The 20,932-nt window shown below is 51.3% G+C and overlaps 1 protein-coding gene across 1 annotated transcript in view; it reads right to left on the bottom strand.

The window, feature by feature from the left end:
- The window catches only part of LOC111154707 (transmembrane and coiled-coil domains 4), an 88,450-nt gene extending 68,222 nt beyond the window's left edge, over window positions 1-20,228 (bottom strand). Inside the window, exons 1-5 of the mRNA XM_022514560.1 lie at window positions 20,206-20,228; window positions 15,698-15,805; window positions 11,158-11,305; window positions 5,583-5,760; window positions 367-541 (exon numbers count right to left, since the gene is read on the bottom strand). Coding sequence (XP_022370268.1) covers window positions 367-541; window positions 5,583-5,752 — 345 coding nt within the window. The 5' untranslated portion in view covers window positions 5,753-5,760; window positions 11,158-11,305; window positions 15,698-15,805; window positions 20,206-20,228. The remainder of the gene's footprint in view (window positions 1-366; window positions 542-5,582; window positions 5,761-11,157; window positions 11,306-15,697; window positions 15,806-20,205) is intronic.
- Window positions 20,229-20,932: the final 704 nt, after the last annotated feature.

Raw genomic sequence — 20,932 nt, 5'->3', positions numbered from 1 at the left:
GCCGAAGGCAGAGGCTTTAACCCACTGAGCCACCCAGGCGCTCCTATCTTTCTTATTTAAAAAGTTTATTTATTTGAGAGAGAGAGAAAGACGGAGAGCATGAGTGGGAGAGGGGTTGGAGGAGCAAAGGGGGAGGGAGAGGGACAAGCAGACACCACACTGAGCGCAGAGCATGATGCGGGGCCAGATCTCAGGATCCCAAGATCATGACCTGAGCCAAAACCAAAAGTTGGACACTCAACCGACTGAGCCACCCAGGTGCCCCAAAATATTTTATTTTTCAACTATACCACCCCAGCAGAAGTGATTTTCAGACTGACTTTGGAAGGAAATACTTAGTTCTCCTTTCCCCAGTGGTGGGTGTACCTGAACGATCACCAGTGGGTCATCCTTCAAGATGGGGTCCTTCAATAAAATCGGAGCAAACACATCTGTGCCTTCACCTCCCAGGCCGTTGGCGAAAGCAGTCATGGTTGGCAAGACAGCTTCGGGCAACTCCAGCCACTTCACGAGGCCCGCCACGAACTCTGCGCAGAAGGAGCTGAAAGACAGACATGGCTTGGATCCCCCAAGGCTTCCAGAACAGGCCTCACAAGCCCACTGAGAAGTTTAGGTCACACATGGTCACACGGGTGCAAATCCGCATACGAAATCCACGGTGACTGTGGTCCATGGAGGAAGACGAGGGCGTCCAACACCTGAGAGATGGGGAGCTAGTGGTGCAAGGCGCCACATCTGGAAAGCAGCTCACTGCAGGGTGGGGACAGGCACGGGACTCACACACCCTCATGCCATGTGACACGCCAGGATGGAGGCAGGGATGGAGGCCCGGTGAGTCCAGAGAGGCAGCGCCCTGACCCACCCAGGGAGGGGAAGGGCCGCTGCTGGAAAAGGCATCCTATGGAAGGTGATTTGCCCCGACGGAAATCAGAGAGGACACTCTCTTTTCCAGGGAAACAATTGGGCTGCTGCCAAAGCGGCTAAGTGCACAGGAAGGGACTGTCCCCATCACAGTGTCCAAGGATGCTGTTCGCTTCAGCAAACACAGGAGTCCCCAGACAGGGGATGGTCGGGTGCTCATGGGGAGACGGAACCCGGGAACTGAACCCGGGAACTGTGGGAAGCACGCGGGATTTGGGCAATGGGGGCGGAGACCACATCAGGCTTCAAAGCCGCCATTCTTGGCAGTGACCGTGGTAAACCCACGAGGTGGGGGGCTGGGGATGTACAGCATGGGGGTCAGTTAGGAGGTGATGACGCCAGTCCAGAAAAAAGGCTGAGGCCTAGAGGCCGAGTCTATTGCAAACCATCGTCCCAGCCTGCCTTGACCGTGCCGTCCTGGCGCTCTCTGCACTGGCTTCTGCACCCGGGTGGAATCAGGGCCCCCCAGAAACAACCTGAGCTCCCTGGCAGTGCAGGTAACCTCGGGAGGCCCCCGTGGACCCCAGTCAGCCCGCCCACTCCCTCCCTAGAGCCTCCAGTGCCGCGGCCCAGGGGAGAGGTCACTGCGGGCCGCCTACCATCCTGCCTCACCAGTGTCATGGGTTCTGGTCCCCAGGAAGCAGCTCTGAAATGGAGATTATTAGGGGTCCCTGTGAGGGTGGGTAAGGAGGAAGCAGGACTGGGCAGGGGTACAGTCGAGTTGCAATGTAGCCTCAAGAGGAGGCTCAGCCAGCCCTGCAGGGAGTTCTGTAGACAGGTGAGCCCAGTGGGCCCTTTACACCCCTCCTCGCTCAGGCAATCACCCAGCAAAGGCTGCCGGGGGAGGAGGGTGGAGGCGTGGGCAAGGTGTCTCTCTTCAGCTGAGGCAGCCCTCTCCACAGCAGCGGGAGGAGGCCACTGCCAAGGGGACATCTGAGCAATGCAGCATGGTGCCAAGTAAACTGGCCTCCCCATGCCTCAGTTTCCCTATCTGCAAATGGGTTTAAGAGACCAACCTCATTAGGTTGTTTGAGGACTCAACGAGCTGGCAGAGCCTGGCGCATATGAGATGCCCAAGGAATGTCAGCTGGCCTCACGACTTTTACTTCCTTTTTTTTTTAAATTAACATATAATGGATTATTTGCCCCAGGGGACGACTTTTATTTCTCTCTCTATATAAAAGGTGACCAAGGGACGCAGTGGAGAAGGGGTTTCAGAGTCGGGCTCTGATGTCCAGGGCACAAGGGGAGTCCTGGCTCCCTCGGTGACTGGCTTCATGCCCGTACTTCTCTTCTCTTAGCCTGGTTTTCCTGTGCTATAAAATGTGGATGATAACAGGATATGTCTCGGAGATTGGACAGAAAGATTAAGTGACATCTTAATAGGGCCGGCATCTGATAACCCTCAATAAATGTTGGCTATTGCTCTTACAATTATGGTCATTTGCACCATTGCAATCTACCGGGATAATCCCGGGGCAGTTGCATGGGTGTGCATGGAGGCACGGAGTGACTGAGTGAGGTGAACATTACTTACAGGTCAACGAAGCGTGGCCTGGCCCTGCGTCCAAGAAGGAGGTCTTGGATGTTGAGAATCATAAGAGAGGACGGGTCAAGAGCACAGACTCTGGTTCCAACCTCAGCACTGCCCCTAGCTGTGTGATCTTGGACAAGTTACTCAACCTCTCTGTGCCTCAGTTTCTTTATCTATAAAATGATGGTGATAATGAAGGAACCCATTTCATCGGGTCTTTGGAAGTTAACATGTCTCCTTGGGCTTAGAACAAAATCTGGCCCGTATAAAGCACTATATATGTTTCTTACAATAAAGAAATGAGGGGTGCCTGGGTGGCTCAGTTGGTTAAGCATCTGCCTTTGGCTCAGGTCAAGATCTCAGGGTCCTGGGATTGAGCTCTGCATCGGGCTCCCTGCTCAGTGGGGAGTCTGCGTCTCCTTCTCCCTCTGCAGCTCCCCCTACTTGTGTGCACTCACTCCCATTCTCTCTCTCACTGTCAAATAAATAAATAAAATCTTTAAAAAAATGAATTAATGAGTACGCACATAAAGTAGCAATACAGCAGTGGATTACAAAACAAACAGCGTTCCAGATCGGCAGGACTTTGAGAATGGCTTCTAATGTGTATGTCGGCTTGGCCAGAATGGGTCAGAATCAGCCGCAACAGTGATAACAAATCACAACCACAGAGCAATGGTCTGTCAGCCCCTGGGCCGTGGAAGTGCTTTATTCACACTGTCTCCTTTACTTCTCACCACACCGTCCCCGGAGAGGGAGATGTTCTTCTTACCCCCAGCTTAGAGATAAGGAAATGCAGCCCCAGAGAGGTGAAGGGATAATTCTAGGGTTCAAACCCCTGTCTATCTTCACGACACCAGAGGCCTTGCTTACCCACTGGGACACTGCCTCTCCCCAGTGATTAGGTGCCTGGGTGCTCACCTAGGAGCACCAAACATTCCCTTGCGTCCTGGCCCCCCCCTTGCTGATGGAGCCCCTGGATGCAGAGGTTAAATCAAGGTTCTCACTGCTGGGAAGGGGCAAAACCTCACCCCAAATCCAGGGTTTCTCATCCTGAGTCCAAAGCTCCTCCAACTCACCAGGGGCTGGCAAAATACCCAAGTGGGCCGGAGCACGCCTGCAGCCTGCTTTTGTAAATAAAGTTTTATTGGAACACAGCCGCGCGCATCCTCTGCGTACTGCCTCCTGCTGCTTTCAGGCTAGGACGGCAACGTTGAGTGAGGACCACAGAAGCCGCACGGCCTGCGAGCCGGAGATCCCGGGCCCTTCACAGAACACGTGTGCCGTCCCCTGCTCCACCCCGTAATTTCTCCATGGTGAATAAACAGAGTTGATTCTAGGGAGTGGCATCTGTGACGTTTACAACTCAGATACAAAATACATTAAAAAAAAGGCTTGCTTTTATGTCCCGTGCAGACAGCACACATCCCCAGGGTGCCCTGTAAAGATTACTGAAACCGACGGTATATCTGGGTTGTAACATGATTGAAATTACTTTCAAAATGTGTTTTGGGCCTAAAGAACATGGAGCTTATCGACAGAACTGGCCTCCCGAAAGGGAAACTTTGAGGAAGGAAACATCCCAGGGCACATGCTTCTGGCCGGGCAGAAGCAGCTAGGTCTACAGGGGTACCCGGACGTGTGTGTGTTTGTGGGGTGGGAGGTGCACAGGACAATAACTCGCTCCTCTATGTGCCCTCCCAGGAGGTGCCCAGCATAGGCCTGGCACACAGAGCAGGCTCATGAACATCTGTTTATGGGAACAAAGTACACAGAGATCATCCCCCACTCGGTCCCCATGTACTGGCTTGTTGGGTACACCCAGCTGTAGGGGAGGCTCTGGGACTCACAGGTGGGCAAGGCAGCTCCTGCCCTCTGGGAGCCCCAACTGGAGGGGGGGCGCGGTGTGGGAAGAGCTGCAGGGCAGCACGGTGGCTGCAGGGCTGGGCTGCTGAACATATGGCTAGAGAAACACCCTGGTCTGGGGTTTGGGGAGGTCTGGGAAGGCTTCTTGGAGGTGACGCCCAAGGAGATGAATATGCTTGAGTATTCAGTCTGGCAGGAGACATGAAGATAAAAGACCAAAAAAAAAAAGAAAACCAAACCCAAAAAACACCAAACAAACAAATACCCAGCTAAGACCTAAGGCATGGGGAAGTTTACTCACGGGGGACGTTTTGGGGGTAAGTCTTGAAAATGCCGCAGACCCCAAAACTTCCTGACATTTCCTGCCCGCATCTGTTGTTTCCTGTCTCAGTAATGGTATTTCTGTCCTTCTAGCTCCATCCACCACTGGAGGTTTGGGGCCACAGCAAGCTCCTCCCTCTGCTCCATCCATAGCAACCGACCTGTCTCCTCGAGGAAAGTCTGTCTCACCTGTGCACCCCTCCATCTCCTGGTATCGTTCAATGTCCACCTTTTGTTCTATGACACCTGGATGAAACCCATCCAGACACTTAACCCCATCTGTCTAGTATAATGGCAGTCAGTTATTCGGGTGCCCTACGCAGACAGTGAGCCCCAAGAGGGCAGGAGCCAGGCCCCATTTTTCTCCTAGCCTTACACCTAGCATAGAGTAGGTGCTTAATAAATGCATGTTGTATGCGTGAATAAATATCTTTCCTCCCATCAGACTGTGTCCTGTTTGAGGGCAGTGATTCATCTCTTTCATGGGTACCTTCCATGTCCTCTAGATCACGCCTGGCACACAGGAGGTGCTCAGAAAATGCTTGGTGTGGGTAAATGAGCGAGTATTGAATGAGGTATGTCTTGTGCCCCAGATCGCGAACTTCTTAAAGGTAAGGACAATGACTTTCTCCTCTTTGCCAGTAACATCCGGTAGGGAGCCTGGCTGTCAATAATCGGTTCCCTGAGGTGCCTGGGTGATTCAGTCAGTGGGTTCAGTCTCTGCCTTGAGCTCAGGTCATGATCTCAGGGTCCTAGGATCGAGGCCCGCATTGGGCTCTCTGCTCAGTAGGGAGCCTGTTCCCCGCCCCCCGCCTCTCTGCCTGCCTCTCTGCTGCTTGTGATCTCTCTCTCTGTCAAATAAATAAATACAATCTTAAAAAAAAAAAAATTGGTTCCCTGAGGAAGCTTGACATTCTCTCTGTGAGACAACAGCACTCACCTTTGCTCAGGTTCTGGAAAGAGCTGGGACAGGGAGATGCCACAGAGGGCGGCATAGGCAAAGCGGTTGGCCTCGGTCAGCTCGCGGCCCGTGGGCAGAGGTGACTCCCCCTCCACAGCCGGCTCGGCTACTGGAGGCAGCCTCTGGCTCGATCTGTCCCGTGTGGCCATTTCCAACCCTGCAGGAAAAAAAAAATCTCAGTGAAAAATGCAACTGGGGTTAGGTAAAATTTACGTAAATGGGACACAATGACTACTGATCATGAAAGAAAAGGTTGATAACTTGAACCATTCAAGATAAGAACTGCTATTCTTCATCTTCCAGAGACTGAAAACACATACCAGAGACTGGGGACAGATATTTTCAATGTGTATCAACAAAGAATTTGTACCCAGAGTATATAAACAACCCCTATAAAGTCATGAAGAAAAAGAAATGAGGCAAATTTTAAAATAGGCAAACACCCAAATAGGCACTTCATAAAAGATACCCAATGACCAATGAACACATAAAGTTCAGTGTTGTTAGTCATCAGAGAAATAAAGCAAAGCTCCAATGAGACACTGCTACCTATTTGTCAGAATGGCTAAAATTGAAAGTCTGACAATACTAAGTGTTGGTGAGGAAAGGGATAAGTAAGACTTCCACACACGGCTGGGGGGAGTATTTGTGGTACAACCTTTTGGAAAATGGTTGGACATTTTCCACCAAAGCTAAATGTATGTCTTTTCTATGCCCCAGAAATTCTACTCCTGAGAAACGAGGACTAACGTTCACCAGAGGGCACGTACATGAACGCTCATAGAAGCTCCATTCACAATAGTCCCAAACCAGAAGCAAGCTCCATGTTCGTCCGCAGTGGAATGGAAAAACTGCACCATATTCAGACCGCAGAATATCACAAAGCAATGAAAAAGGGTAAGTCTGGCTAACCGCAACAACATGAGTGAACCTCACAGGCACAATGATAAGCAGACAAACTTATCTGTGGAATTGTGTTCGTATGAATGTGAAAAACAGGTCAAACCAATCTACGGTGAAAGAAGATAGAAGAGAGGTTGCCCATGGCAGGCAGTGAGTACTGGCTCGGACGGGGCACAGTGAGGCTTCTGGATGATGGAAATGTTCTGTATCTATATCACCCACTGTGATTACATGGGTGTAAATATACTTAAAAATTCATCAAGCTGTAGGCTTACGATTTGTTTTCTCCATGTAGGTTACACTTTAGTGAGAGGAAGAAAGAAGAGAAGGAAGAGTGGGGGAGGTCTCCTTCTTCCACTCCCTTTATTCTTTCCTTCTGTCCCAGGGGCAGAAGGGGAAGCAGGGAAGGCAGGGGAGGGGACAGACCAAGCCAAGTCACACATCCAAGGGGCAGGAAGTGGTCCTGGAAGTGAGTAGCAGGAAGGGAACCTGCCTTGACCACAGGGCATTGTGAATATGAATGCGGGCTCAGGACCAGACAGACCTGGGCATGAATCCAAGCCCTTCTATTTGACAGATATGGAGCCTTGGGCAACTTGGCATTTCTTCACCTGACAATGGGGCTATGACAGTATCTGCCTGCAGGAGCTGGGCTGGCAGTTACTGACACAGCTGTGTGGGTTAGTATTTGTCAAGACTTAGAACAAAGCCTGGCATCAGACTCATGCCACATAAATGTTTGTTAAAGAAATAAATGCATTAAAAAAAAAAATCAACAGGCACCCAGGTGGCTCAGTCGGTTAAGCACCGACTCTTGGTTTCAGCTCAGGTCATGATCTCAGGGTCGTGGGATCAAGCCCCGAGTTGGGCTCCATGCACGGCGGGGAGTCTGTTTGGGAGTCTCTCTCTCTCTCTCTCCCTCTGCCCCCTCCTTACTCATGCTTGCTCGTGTGCATGCACTCTCTCTCCCTCTCTCAGATAAATAATCTTTAAAAATATCAACAAACAAATCAATGACAAGCTCAACACGGTGCCTGGCACGCGGCAGAGGTCCACATGATGGCAAGAGCTAACGTTACGTGCCTGTCACTGGGGGCCAGGCCCTGGGGCTGCCATGTTAATGAACCCAGTCTCAGCTAACTCTATGAGCCAGCACTACCATAATGTCCAGTCTGCAAACAGAGGAGAAGTAGCTGGGCCCGAGTCACACAGCCAGGAAACGGACGGCAGACGGGAGCTCCAAGCCAGAGCCCTTGGCCACCCCCTCTGCTGAAACGCTCACCATACGACCAAAAGATTTTGAGTCTAATATCCACTAGGCCCTGGCTTTTGTCCATAAATTCAATCTCATCCAGCTGAGCAATAAAAACTTTTGTCCTCAAAATACGGCTTCTACAGAGGACTTATTTAGAAGTCTGCGCACGGTGAATATCTCCGAGTGAATATCTCTGGGTTAGCTTTTCCGAGTAACCCTGAAGTAGTTAAAGGCAACAAACCAACGCTGTATAGTACGGAACCATTTACAAAGCACTTCCCAACACAGTTAGTCCTCACAACTCTCATGTAAGGTCAAGTACGATGCGAGTCCTTACGATTCCCTCCTAGAGCTGAGAAATGAGCTCAGAGAGGCTAAGAGCCTTTCCCAAAGTTACACAGTAAGCAAGTGATGAAAGTCAAACCAGGTTTTTGGCTCTGAACCCTAGGCTCTTCCCTCTACATTTGCACAGGGATCCTCCATCCCTTGCTTCAGATGGAGAAATTGAGGCTCAGAGAGGTTAAGACCTTGGCCAATGTCACCCAGCAAGACTGGCTTCCAGTGGTTGCTTCTGGAGCTCAAGTTAGATACCTGTAGATTTTCCTGACTTGCAGGATCAGCCCAGACCATGGTGGTGGACAAAGGGGAGAGCAACAAGTCACAAATGAAGGACAGTAGCCAGGGCAGCACCCAGTCCTGTTGTTGGCAGGCTTAGCGATTTCTACATTTAATCCAATGCACACGCCATTTGGAGGCTGGAGTGATTGTGCCCACCGCCCAGAGGAACCTCAGATGGTGTTTTACTGGGCTGGTACTGGGAGAGCCCCATTGGTTCCTAGTTCAAGAATAAGCAGACTCTTAATCAGAGAAGCACGAGCTGGCCTGGCTCTAACCACAGGGTAGAGGGGATTTGTTTAGTGCACAGAAAGCTCAGATCAGGCCAAACTGATTCATTTGTTCAACAAAAAACATTCTTGATGTCCTCTCATCCATTCTCTACACAGCAGCTGGAGTGGCCTTTTTGTCATAGACACTAGTCACGTCACTTGCCTGCTTAAGAACCTCCAAAGGCTTCCTCTCACACCAGGACAAACGCTGATCCCCTAATGATCGCCTCTGCCCACCCCAAACTCCGTCTCATGCCCCCAAACCCGGCTTGCTCCCTATGCTATAGCCACACTGTTTGTCACTGTGCTTTCGAATACACAAGCTGGTCCGTCCTCTAGGCCTTCGTCCCTGCTGTTTCCTCTGCCTGGGACACTCCTCTTCTGACCTTCACATCATTCTGCCTCAGCCTAAATGTCACCTCCTCTGAGAAGCCCTCCCTGACCTCCCAGGCTATAAAGTACTTCTACTCCTCTATCCCAACACTCTGCTCTCTTTTCATAATCCTTATTTTTATCTTAAATAATATATAGATAGATATAGATATAGATATAGATATATTTTAAAGACTTTATTTATTTGTCAGAGAGAGAGAGAGAGAGAGAGAGTGCATATGAGCACAAGTAGGGGGAGTGGCAGACAGAGAGAGAGGAAGGGAAGCAGGCTCCCCGCGGAACAGGGAGCTGACGTGGGACTTGATCCCAGGACCCTGGGATCATGACCTGAGCCGAAGGCAGATGCTTAACCGACTGTGCCACCCAGGAGCCCCTTAAATAATATGTATTTAAAGTATTTGTTTACCTGTGTATACCAATAGAATGTAAGGCATATATTTTGAGGGCGGGCCCTCATTGTTTTGTTTCCTGCTACGCCCCTAGCTCTCTGAACAGGCCTTGGAATACCGCAGACATTCAGTAAGTGTGTGCTGGATGCATGAAGAAGGGAAAATGATATGTGACGCCCTGGTCTGGGTCTTAGGGCAGAGCAGGTCACAAAACGACAAATTATCTGCTTGCCTTCTGCGGGGAGACAGGGGGCACTTGGGGGGGGGCTTGGTCAGTGAAGGTGTCCAACTCTTGATTTTGGCTCAGGTCAAGATCTCAGGGTCGAACTCCACTTTGGGCTACGTGCTTAGTGGAGTCTGCTGGAGGTTCCCTGTCTCTCCCCCTCTGCCCCTTCCCCCCGCTCACACTCTCTTTCTCTAAAATCAATAATTAAGCAAAATCTTAAAAAAAAAAAAAGAATGCAGCTATACATGAAAATAATCTAAGTACCTTGCCCAAGATTGCACAGCTAGTCAGTGGTGGAACCAAGATTCACACTCAGGTCCAACTGTAGGATCCATGCCCTTGATGACTGGGTCAGGAAGCGATCATCTGGGAAGAACAACTAGGCGACTATGAAGTGTTGGGGCATGAGGGGGTGATGATGGTAGGCGAATGAAAGGTGCTGTCCCAGCAGAGGCTTGCAGGAAGCGAGGACAGCCCTGCGGGCGGATGGCCCAGGGTATTCCGAAGAAGAAACCGCACTGTGGTAGGGACAGCAGTGGGGGGTAGAGGTGGGGGTTGGGGGGGAGAGCCCAGATGGAGGGACACGAACAGAGGCCTGCAGCCCAGAAATGGCTTCCAAGAGAAGGTGGCCCCGGACAGGGGTGGGGTGGTAGGAAGCAGCACGTTCTGGGCACAGGGGACAGCATGTGTCAAGACCCAGAGGTAGAAGAGAGCAGATGCTTTTGAAGAAGCGAAAAGAAGCTCAGTGCAGCCAGGCCTTGGAGGGTGGGTAGGCGCCGAGGGGCGGGAGGGAAGAAACGAGCGGGCAGGGGAGCTGCTGGGAGCCACACCATCTGGGACCACATCCTCCCAGCTCACGAGTCAGCCTACATCATGAAGGCAGCAGCCACGGGGATGCTGAGTACGGGTTTGTGGGACTTCTCGGGACTAATTTTGCAAGTGCCTGTGAGACTGTAATTATTTTCCAACAGAAAGCTTTTTATTTTATTTTATTTTATTTTTTAGATTTTATTTATTTATTTGACAGACAGAGGTCACAAGTAGGCAGAGAAAGAGAGGAGGAAGCAGGCTCCCCGCTGAGCAGAGAGCCCGATGCGGGGCTCGATCCCAGGACCCTGGGATCATGACCTGAGCCAAAGGCAGAGGCTTAAACCCACTGAGCCACCCAGGCACCTCTGACAGAAAGCTTTTTAAAAAGCAGCAGGATGCCTCTACAGATTTTTAAAGACCTTTTCTTAAGTTCTAAGCAAATGAAAAGTAAATGTCCACTTCACCCCAAATGAACTGGTTCATTTAATAAATATGTACATGCACCCATAGGCACCAGGTGTCACCCCACGTGCCACGGCACAGCAGAGACGAAGACAGACAGCAGTGCTCCAACCTGGAGGGATGTTCCAGCGAAGGAGACAGATGATACGCAAACTCGTAATGTTTAAGATGAGACAGCCTTAAATAATGGCGAGGATGTGAAGAACAAGAAACCTTAAAGAACACTCACCCAGATTTCAGGAAACAGTTGTGGGCCTCCCTTCTCTAAGTCTGAAAACAGGCTGTTCAGCTTCTTGAAGGTTCTTGGAGAAATATGCAAATTGCCCTGGGGGGAGCAAACCGGAAAAACCAGCCTGTGGGTCCATAGGGTGTGGGATCTGGAGGAGGAGAGACTGGTTAGTCCTGGGGTTCAGGGGAGCCTCGATGCTACTTATATTCTCCTCTGGGACTTGGCCCCAGCACATTCCTCTTCCTGGGATGATTTTCTCAGGAGGCTGGCAGTCACGGCCACTCACTGAGCACAGCCTGGGCCCCTGGCAGGGGTCTTCTCATTTAATATCCCCTTTCTAGCTCCTCATAACCTGAGATATGGTTATAGCGCCTGGCACAGGGTCTCCTTCCTATCTGTCACTGGTGCCCCAAAGCAGTTCCCTTGCCAGAGCAGATGCTCAGAAGACGTCTGTTAGAGGGGCACCTGGGTGGCTCAGTTAAGCATCTGCCTTCAGCTCAGGTCATGATCCCAGGGTCCTGGGATTGAGCCCTGCGTGGGGGCTTCCTGCTTAGTGGGGAGCCTGCTTCTCCCTCCAAAGATGTCTGTTAAGGGAAAAAAGGAATGAACTAGCTTTTAGGCTTAAGCAAGAGCTAGATTTTCCTGCTAATTCTCTTCCCAAAGACACTCCTGTTCGAACATCAGATGAGGAACATCAGATGAGGAAGGGAGATGGGGCAGGGACCAAGCACCTGGAAGTACCCAGGGTTCCCCAAAACTTCAAATAATCTGAGTTTCCTCCTAATGGCCATTTCCCATGCCAAAGAGCCAGAATATTATTTTCCGCCTCTTTAATCCTTTTGAAAGGAATTATCAGGGATAAGGCCCTATTCCTGAATAGCCCCTTCCCGTGGGGCATGAGAATGTGCCCACACCATGCCTACAAACGACGAGATTCAAGCTATGAGTCCAACCATGTTAAAAAGACACAGAGAAGGGGCGCCTGGATGACTCAGCGGGTTAAAGCCTCTGCCTTTGGCTCAGGTCATGATCTCAGGGCCCTGGGATCGAGCCCTGCATCGGGCTCTCTGCTCTGAGGGGAGCCTGCTTCCTCCTCTCTCTCTTTGCCTGCCTCTCTGCCTACTTGTGATCTCTGTCAAGTAAATAAATAAAATCTTAAAAAAAAAAAAAGACACGGAGAAGGGGCGCCTGGGTGACTCAGTGGCTTAAGCCTCTGGCTTTGGCTCAGGTCATGGTCTCAGAGTCCTGGGATCGAGCCCCACATCGGGGCTCTTTGCTCAGCGGGGAGCCTGCTTCCACTCTCTCTCTCTCTGCCTGCCTCTCTGCCTACTTGTGATCTCTCTCTCTCTGTCAAATAAATAAATAAAATCTTAAAAAAAAAAAAAAGACACAGAGAAGACAAAACGGCTGGAAGGATATTCTCCCAAATTCTCTACGAAGACCGAGATACCAGAGACTTTTTGGGATTCTCCCTGTTTCCTGCCATCAGTATGTGTTGCTTCCGAACTCTGAAGAAAGTTAGTATATGCGGAGACTGGCAGAGACTGTCTCTATCTTACAGCAGGAGGGTCTTGGATTCTGGATTGTGATTGTTTTTCTTTATTATGTTTTATGAATTTTTGGTAATGAGTATATATTGATTTTAAGATCAGAAAAAAAAGTCATGATTTTAAATGATAACGTGGTGTGCGGAGGCCGGCTCATTCTGGCTGGGGAGAACTGATTCTGCCTGACTCCGGCAGCCTGAGATGGACCACAGCCGAAGGAATGACACCACAAAAGGGAGGTGCTACACAGGTTTTATTTTCCAGAGAGCTGGTTGACAGCACACCACTGGATATACAATATGATTCCAGGTAGGTTTTTATAAAATGTTTCACAGACCAAAAAGAGCACAAGCAAATCTATCCAAATGTTAATGACCACTGTCTCTTGGTGGCGGGGCTGTGGGACTAGATGTAATTGGGTTTTGTTCTTCCTATTTTTGTGTACTTTTTTTTTTTTTTACAAGATTTTATTTATTTGAGAGAGAGAGAGCATGAGAGAGAGAGAGCGAGAAAGCAAGCAGAACGGGGGTTGGGGGGAGGGGAGGAAGGGGCAGATAGGGAGAGGGAGAAGCAGACTCCCTGCTGAGTAGGGAGCCCCACATGGGGCTCGATCCCAGGACCCCGAGATCTTGACCTGAGCTGAAGGCAGATGCTTAACCAAATGAGTCACCCAGGAGACCCAATTTTCTGTATTTTTAATGTTTTCCATCCTGAATGCACTGGTACTTTTATAATGAAAAAAATTTTTTTTTTAATTAAAAACAATTTTGCTCTTGATCCTCAGAAGAGGAGTGCTTTATCTCAGACAGGATTGGCCCTGGGTGGCCCATTGGCCTGAGGTCACAGTTAAGTCCCAGTCCACTGACCAACAACCAGGTCTTGTAACCAACAGAATGGACGAGGGGCAGCATGATAGGCTGAGGCAAACCCCATGCTGGTGTGAAGGAGGAGCCTCTGTTTCTGACCCCGCGGATTGTTCGCCTGGATAGGCTGGGCCCCCAAACTCTCCCAGCTGACAGAATGTGCTGGCAGCTGTGGGGCGCGGAGATCTGTCACCTGAACGGTCTACATTGGTCCTCAGGGGACTCTACCCCTTGCTCGGTCTGATTTGGGAACAGGGTCTGGCCCAAGGGGAACTGAGATTCTCAAGTATGTCTGAGAAGCTAAAGCAGTTTTCAGAGGGAGTGCTGGCTTCCCGTGGCGAGAAGAAGACCAGTGGTCAGGGCTCATGGTGACTCCTGGGGCTACCTAGAGTGCAGGGAGCTGGTCCAGCAGCACCCAGGGCCTAGGAGGTCAATGACAGATGGGAGTAACTTCCGGACATCAAGGGTCTCCTGGGGATCTGTCCTGGTCCAGGTGCTGTGAAGACCCCAAGGGACTCTGAGAAAGGTGTGCACTTGACTCAGAAGAAAGAGCACCCGCTGGCAGGGAGAGGACATACACACACTGAGAACCAGCAGGGCGAACGGTCACCCATGGCTGGACTGCAAAGGCCAGGCCCAGGATGGATGGGCATTAACGCCGGTGTGGGCGGTGGCCTGATGGTCTATGATTATGAGCTTTATCTAGCCTGCGACATTACCTATGCCAGAAAATGCTGGCTGAGCTCGTATGGTCAGTAGTGAGGGTAGAGAGCCATTCCACACAGCTGTCCTCAGCTCCGCAAGCACCCACAGTAGGTGCCCCACTCAGATTTGCTGAGGAACGCCACATAAACCCAGCGGGATTTCTTCCCAGGGAGGTGGGTGGGGGGATAAAAAACCAGTCAGTGCCGCAGAGACAACAAATATGATCAGTATCGTCCTGAAACATCCTTTAAATCATCCTTAAAACTCCATGACCTGAGCCTTTAGGAGATCACACGCAAGAATTAATTTCTTTTGTGTTTCTTATTTTTTTAAATCTAGATTTTCTTTATTTATTTGAGAGAGAGAGAGAGAGTGCACATGAGCAGTGGGGAGGGGCAGACAGAGAGGGAGAAGCAGAGCCCCCGCTGAGCAGGGAGCCCAATGTAGGGTTCGATCCCAGGACCCTGAGATCATGACCTGAGCCAAAGGCAGAGGCTTAACTGACTGAGCCACCCAGGTGCCCCTGAACTTCTTTTGTGTTTCTTACATGGCAGCCCATTATGGCCTTTTTAACCCCTTAGAGCAGTCAGTGGAGGCCAAGGTCAAATTTGACGTGAATGAGTGTGTATGGGGCGGGTGGGGAGAGGTGTTCTTTTTCTCTTTCCTTCTTTTTCTGGTGAACTGGTTATAACAGCGGTCTTTCTTTCTTTCTTCTTTTTAGAGAGGGGGATGGAGAGAGGGGAAGAAGGAGAGGGAGAATCAAGCGGACTCCATGCCCCATGCAGAGCCTGATGGTGGGGCTCAATCTCACAACCATGAGATCATGACCTGAGCTGAAATCAAGTCGGACACTTAGCTGACTGAGCCACCCAGGCACCCCTATGGTTGAGTTTTTTTGTTGTTGTTGTTTAAAGATTTTATTTATTTATCTGACAGACAGAGATCACAAGTAGGCGGAGAGAGAGAGGAGGAAGCAGGCTCCCCGCAGAGCAGAGAGCCTGATGTGGGTCTCAATCCCAGGACCCTGGGATCATGATCTGAGCCGAAGACAGAGGCTTTAACCCATTGAGCCACCCAGGCACCCCTACAGTTGAGTTTTTAAGTGAGCTTGTGGTACAGTAACAGAAGCATCACTAGTGGGATAACAACAATATTATGAGAGGGCTGGGGACTAACTGTTCTAGAGCCAAAGAGAAAGAAAAGGACTTGGTTGAAGAAACCCTTCACAACAAATAAAGCTACAGCATCATTCTTAGGCCAGAAGCTCTAAAGATGGTAGTTAAAAGTTCATACAAACACATACACATACCCACAACACACAACCTTGAGATGGCTCTAGAAGGGAGGATTCGAGGCAGTCCCCATTCATTCCCCCCACCTCGCACCCCTCCAGCATTTTAGAAGAGAAACCCATTCATTCTATACCTCTCTCTGGAAGTTAAATTGGAAACCACTGGTACAGGTAGCATTTCAGGAGGTCTCCATGGCAACAGTTCCTACACAGAAGAATCCAGAGGGTTTCAGACAAGCCCGCTACAGACCAGAAAAAGAGAAGGATGTTGGAACGGAGGGAAAGTTCCTATCCCATCTCACTTCAGCAGCCTGGAGGATGGGCAGGTAGTGGAGTGGGGGGACAGCGTGCCATTGGGATGGACACTCAGGTTGTATGATGTTCTGTCCACATCACGGTTGCTCCATTCCTCCCCTGCTAGTGCCCTGGTACAAGCCAACATCATCTCAGGTGGATCCCGGCAGGAGCCGCCCCACCAGTCTCCCGCTCTGTCTGTTCTCCCCGCTAGCTGTCCACCACACTGCAGCCAGGAGCTCCATCTCCACCTGAAGTCAGATCATGTCCTTCTCTGCTCCAAACCTCTGCTAACCGCTTTCCAGAGTCACAGCTCTTCCAGCGGCGCCTGCGCCATATGCAACCTGGCTCCTGGTCTCTCCACCTTCCTCTCCTTCTCCCCTTTACTCGCTCCGCTCCACTGTACATCCTCCTTGCTACTTCTGGGGCCCATCAGCTATGCTCTCACCTTAAGGCCTTTGCATGGTCTATTCCATCTGCCCGGAATGCTCTTCCCGCCGACAACCACATGGCCGACTCCCTTCACCTCCTCTCTGTCTCTGTTCAAATCTCACAGCTCAGTGAGACCACCCTGCCCCTGCTTTCCATCCCAATCCCTTTTCCCTGGCTCCCCTGCTTGGTCCCCAGCAGGAATCTCTACTTACCATACTGGATCATTCACTGTTTACACCCGTTCCTTATTGTCCGTCCCTTTCTGCCCTTATGCCAGCACAGCAGGCACTTACAGACATCTGCTGAATGAACGGTGGTTTCTACTTGGGAATAACTAAAACATAATGGGAGGCACATCTGCTGAGGAAGGGGGTGCGGGGGTGGGGAATGGCAAAATGTGTGATGTTCACTTGATCTGTTGGTTTTCAAATCGCCCCACAGGGCCCAGGGCCTTACTCTGGTGGGCAAGAGGAGATACAGTGGGGACCCTTAATGCCTCGCCTTCAAATTATAGCAGTAAATAATCCAGGGTATTATCCCTCCAAAAGAAATGAATATATATATTTATATATATAATATGAATATATATTATATACATATAAATATATGTATATATATATACACATACATATATGTGTGTGTGTGTGTGTGTGTGTGTGTATATATAACTTATGAATGTATTTATTTGAGAGAGAGCACATGCACGCAAATGCGTCAGTGGTGGGGGTGCAGGGGGAGAGGGAGAAGCACACTCCCTGCTGAGCTCGGAGCCCCACACAGGGCTCAATCCCAGGACCCCGAGATCATGACCTGAGCTGAAGGCAGATGCTTAACCGACTAAGCCACCCAGGTGCCTCTCAGCCTTACATTTAAAAAAATTTATTTATTTATTTTATTTTATATTATTTTATTTTATTTTATTTATTTATTTGACAGACAGAGATCACAAGTAGGCAGAGAGGCAAGCAGAGAGAAGGGGGGAAGCAGGCTCCCCACCGAGCAGAGAACCTGATGTGGGGCTCAATCCTAGGACCCTGGGATCATGACCTGAGCCAAAGGCAGAGACTTTAACCCACTGAACCACCCAGGCACACCCCTCAGCCTTTCATTTTTAAAGAAGGACGATACAGTTTTATATAAAGTGAGGTTCCCATATTTGCTCAAATGGTACTCCCAAATGTAGATTTCATCCCTGAGCACCTCTCAGCAAACCCAGTCCAGTCCTGGAAGTCAGGAGGGGACAGTTGGGGTGGTAACAGTGGATAGGCGGAAATTACCCCCCTGAGATGAGTATGCAACTCCCTCCTGAATTAAACCTCCCACACTCCTGGGGATGTCTCGTGGCCTGGGGTTGGGCTCAGATCGGAAGGATAAGGTGATGTTAACCTGGGGAAAGGGAGATACAGGAGGAACGGTGGTCTAGTGGAGCATGTGCAAAGGCCCCGAGGAGGGAGGAGGCAGCACGCTGCAAGCACAGAGGGCTACTGATGAAGTGGCCTGAGATGGGGCTGGAGGTATAGGCTAGACGGTGCAGGGCCTTATGGCCCATGTTAATGGTCTTGTTGTTTGCCCTAAAATGAACAGGAAACCACAGCAGAATTTTAAGCTGAGGGTGGTGCAACTGAATTGGCCCGAATGCCCAAGTGGAGGGCGGCTAAGTAGAAAGTGGACTGGGGTCCCCCTTCGATCCCCTTCTGACCACTAGTGCACACTCAAGGCAGCAAGCCCCCCGCCCCATCTCATCTGCAGCCCCAGTTTAACATGTACAGCAGTGTTTACAACACACACAGGCCATAAAGGACCAGATGACATTTCTCAGGTCTCCCCTGTGTGGGCCCAGGTAGCTGGTCCTGCCTTTGCAGCCTAGAGCACCAGCCTGGAGCACCTGTGCAGGCTCAGGAGAAATTCTGTAGGCTTCAACCTTCACGAACTTTCCACACTAAGCTACGGCAACCTACTTGGCCAACCTACTCAGCGCCCATCCAATTGCTCCTGGGCCTTTGGCGGAAAAAGCAAAAAGGATCCCAGAGCACCAGCCCCAGGCTCTTTGTGGTTTCAGCTACTTTCCTCCTCATGACAACCTTAGAGACAGTATTTTACAAATGAGGAAACTGAGGCACAGGGTGGTCACGTGGCTTGATCAAGATGACTCAGGAGGCTACTAAGCCCCTAGGGACCTGAGCCCACATCTGTCCACTACCACGCCCGCGACAGCAAGCGCTGTTAGAAGCGGAAATGCTGCGGGGCAAACAGTCCAGTTTCTGGACCTTGACAGGGAGTCTCAGCCTCCTTGCCTGGAATTCAGCCAACCACCCCCACCTCTGCCTCTTACATCTCTCTGCCGAGAGCGGTAACAAATTACCGACAGGGCCACTGGAGCCTCTAAATAAATATGCTCTAAGTAAATACAGCCTCGCTCACTCCTGATGCGGGAGGGCCTCGGCCACAGGCCACATTTTAGACCGTCCTTTACCATTCAAGAAGCATTCTGACATGGTACCATCAACGCCAGGCACTTTTACCACCCCTGTTGGATGATAATGAAACAGACGCCCACAGAGTTCCTTTGGACCACCCTCTACCCACCTAGCTCCTCCCCACCAAATCCCTGGGGAGTCCGGAGACAGCTCAGGCTGGCTGGGCATCTCGAACGAGGCCCACGAGATAGGAGGTTCAATTGACACGAGGAGGTTCAATCTTTCTCTGCCCTCGTCACATACTTCACAGCTGGTAACATTCTAGGGGTCTGTCCTCTCTGCCCAGCCCTTCCCACCCCTCCACCCCCCAAATGGACAACAGTGTTTTATTCCACTCTTCCTAGGGTAGTCCCCAAGGGCAACACTTCTCTTGTTCATGGCTGTATTTTCAGTGCCTAAACAGTGCACACACTGGGGCACACAGTAGGTGCTCAATATGTGTCTAATAAATGAATGGATGCCCCTAAAATGTAAAGGGGTTTCACATTTTCTGCAGTGAAATGAACACTGAGTCAGGGAAAAGAGAACTAACACGTTAATTCCTACTTTGTGTCAGGCAGCAGTCTCTAGGCCAAGACCCAGAGTCTAGGCCCGCTGTGCTCTTAATTCTGACTCTGGAGCAGAGCAAGGACACGGTGAAAGCCTACTTTGTCTCTGTGCCAGGCACTGACTGGGTCAGGCTCTGGAGTCAGGTAACCCAGGTTCTTAAAATGTTCTCCTTCCTAGGGGTGCTGTCCTGGGGAATTCATCTCTCTGAGTCTGTTTACCTCTCTATATGGTCCCCCCAGAAGTTAGTAGCAGTTCCTCTTTCCTGCTACACCAACAGGTGGCAGGGTGAGAAGTATAGCCCATCTGTAATTGGGGGCCTGGGCTTTTTTCCAGCCCTCGACTGGAATTCTCAGTCTGAATGTGTGCTATGAAATCATAGGGCTGTAAGGGCAAGGAGAGAGGGGGTGAGGGGATGCCGGAGGCCTTCCCACTAGTCCGTGGAGGGGACTCTGGAACAAGGGAAAGCCCAGTGACCCTGTGTAAACTTGGGCAAGTTCCTTCCTCTCCCTGGACCTCACTTATCAAGGGAGGTACTGGGCAACCTTTAGCAGCTCAGAGCCCCGAGCTGGGAGGCAGAAGATGCCTGGGTGCACCGCCCGGCCTCAGTTTCCCCATCCGCCGCTCTGTGTAATTCCTAAAGGCGCTTTCGGCTCTAAAAGCAACCAAGGAACCACCACGCAGCCTGGACTCCAGCAGGCAGCGCCTGGAGCAGCTCGTGGCCACTCCTCGGGAGGCCTGGTGCCCACGAGGGGCAGAGGGCGGGGTGGGGGGCAAAGGCCCGCAGGGCCTGGTCGGGCCTTGTGGGAGTAACCCTCGTGAGGCCAGAGGTGGGGAGTGGCCCTGGCGTGGGCGAACTCCGCCCGCGGCCCGACTTAACCCCTGTTTCTTACCTGGCGGCGGAGGCAGCGGCGGCGGCAAAGGCAAGGACTCCTCCCGCCCCGCTCGCCCCCTCGGCCTCGGCCCCGCCCCGCCCCGCCCCGCCCCCTCGGTCTCTCCCGGCCGATTCCGCAGCCTGTATCGCCCGGAGCTCCCGGCCACCCCGCCCCTCCTGCCCGGCAGGCCCCGCCCCTCCTGCCCGGCTGGTCCCGCCTCTTGCGCATACTGTCCCGGGCGCGTGGGCCGGCCTTCCGGCCCCGGTCTCACGCACTGCGTGTCCCAACACGGCTCTGCTCGTTGCCACCCTTGACAGGGGAGTCGGCATCAGGAAGTGACGGGCCAACTGGGGCGCGAGACGCGGTGTGTGGGTCTGGTTGTCTTCCAGGAAGCAGCAGGACCTCAGAGCCAGAGAGGGCCCTGCAAGGCTCACTGGGGGACACTGCTAGCCTGGGGGTTGGTCCCGGAGTGGAGGGCCAGCAAGCGACTTAGATGGAAACTTCCAAAAGTAAAGGGTGTAAAATCAAGGAGCCAGCCACAGAAACAACCCTCCTGCCTGTATATACAGGACAGAGGGAGACACAGCGAGAGAAGGAACACAGGCAGGGGGAGTGGGAGAGGCAGAGGTAGGCTGCCCGCTGAGCAGGGAGCCCGACGCGGGGATCGGATCATGATCTGAGCCGAAGGCAGACGCTCAACAGTTGAGCCACCCAGGCGCCCCTGTGCTCTGATTCTTGTTTTAGT

This window comes from Enhydra lutris, unplaced genomic scaffold, assembly GCF_002288905.1.
Source record: "Enhydra lutris kenyoni isolate GAN:26980312 unplaced genomic scaffold, ASM228890v2 scaffoldscaffold38, whole genome shotgun sequence".
Taxonomy (NCBI): Eukaryota; Metazoa; Chordata; class Mammalia; order Carnivora; family Mustelidae; genus Enhydra; species Enhydra lutris.
This window is presented reverse-complemented; position numbering and strand designations above follow the sequence as displayed.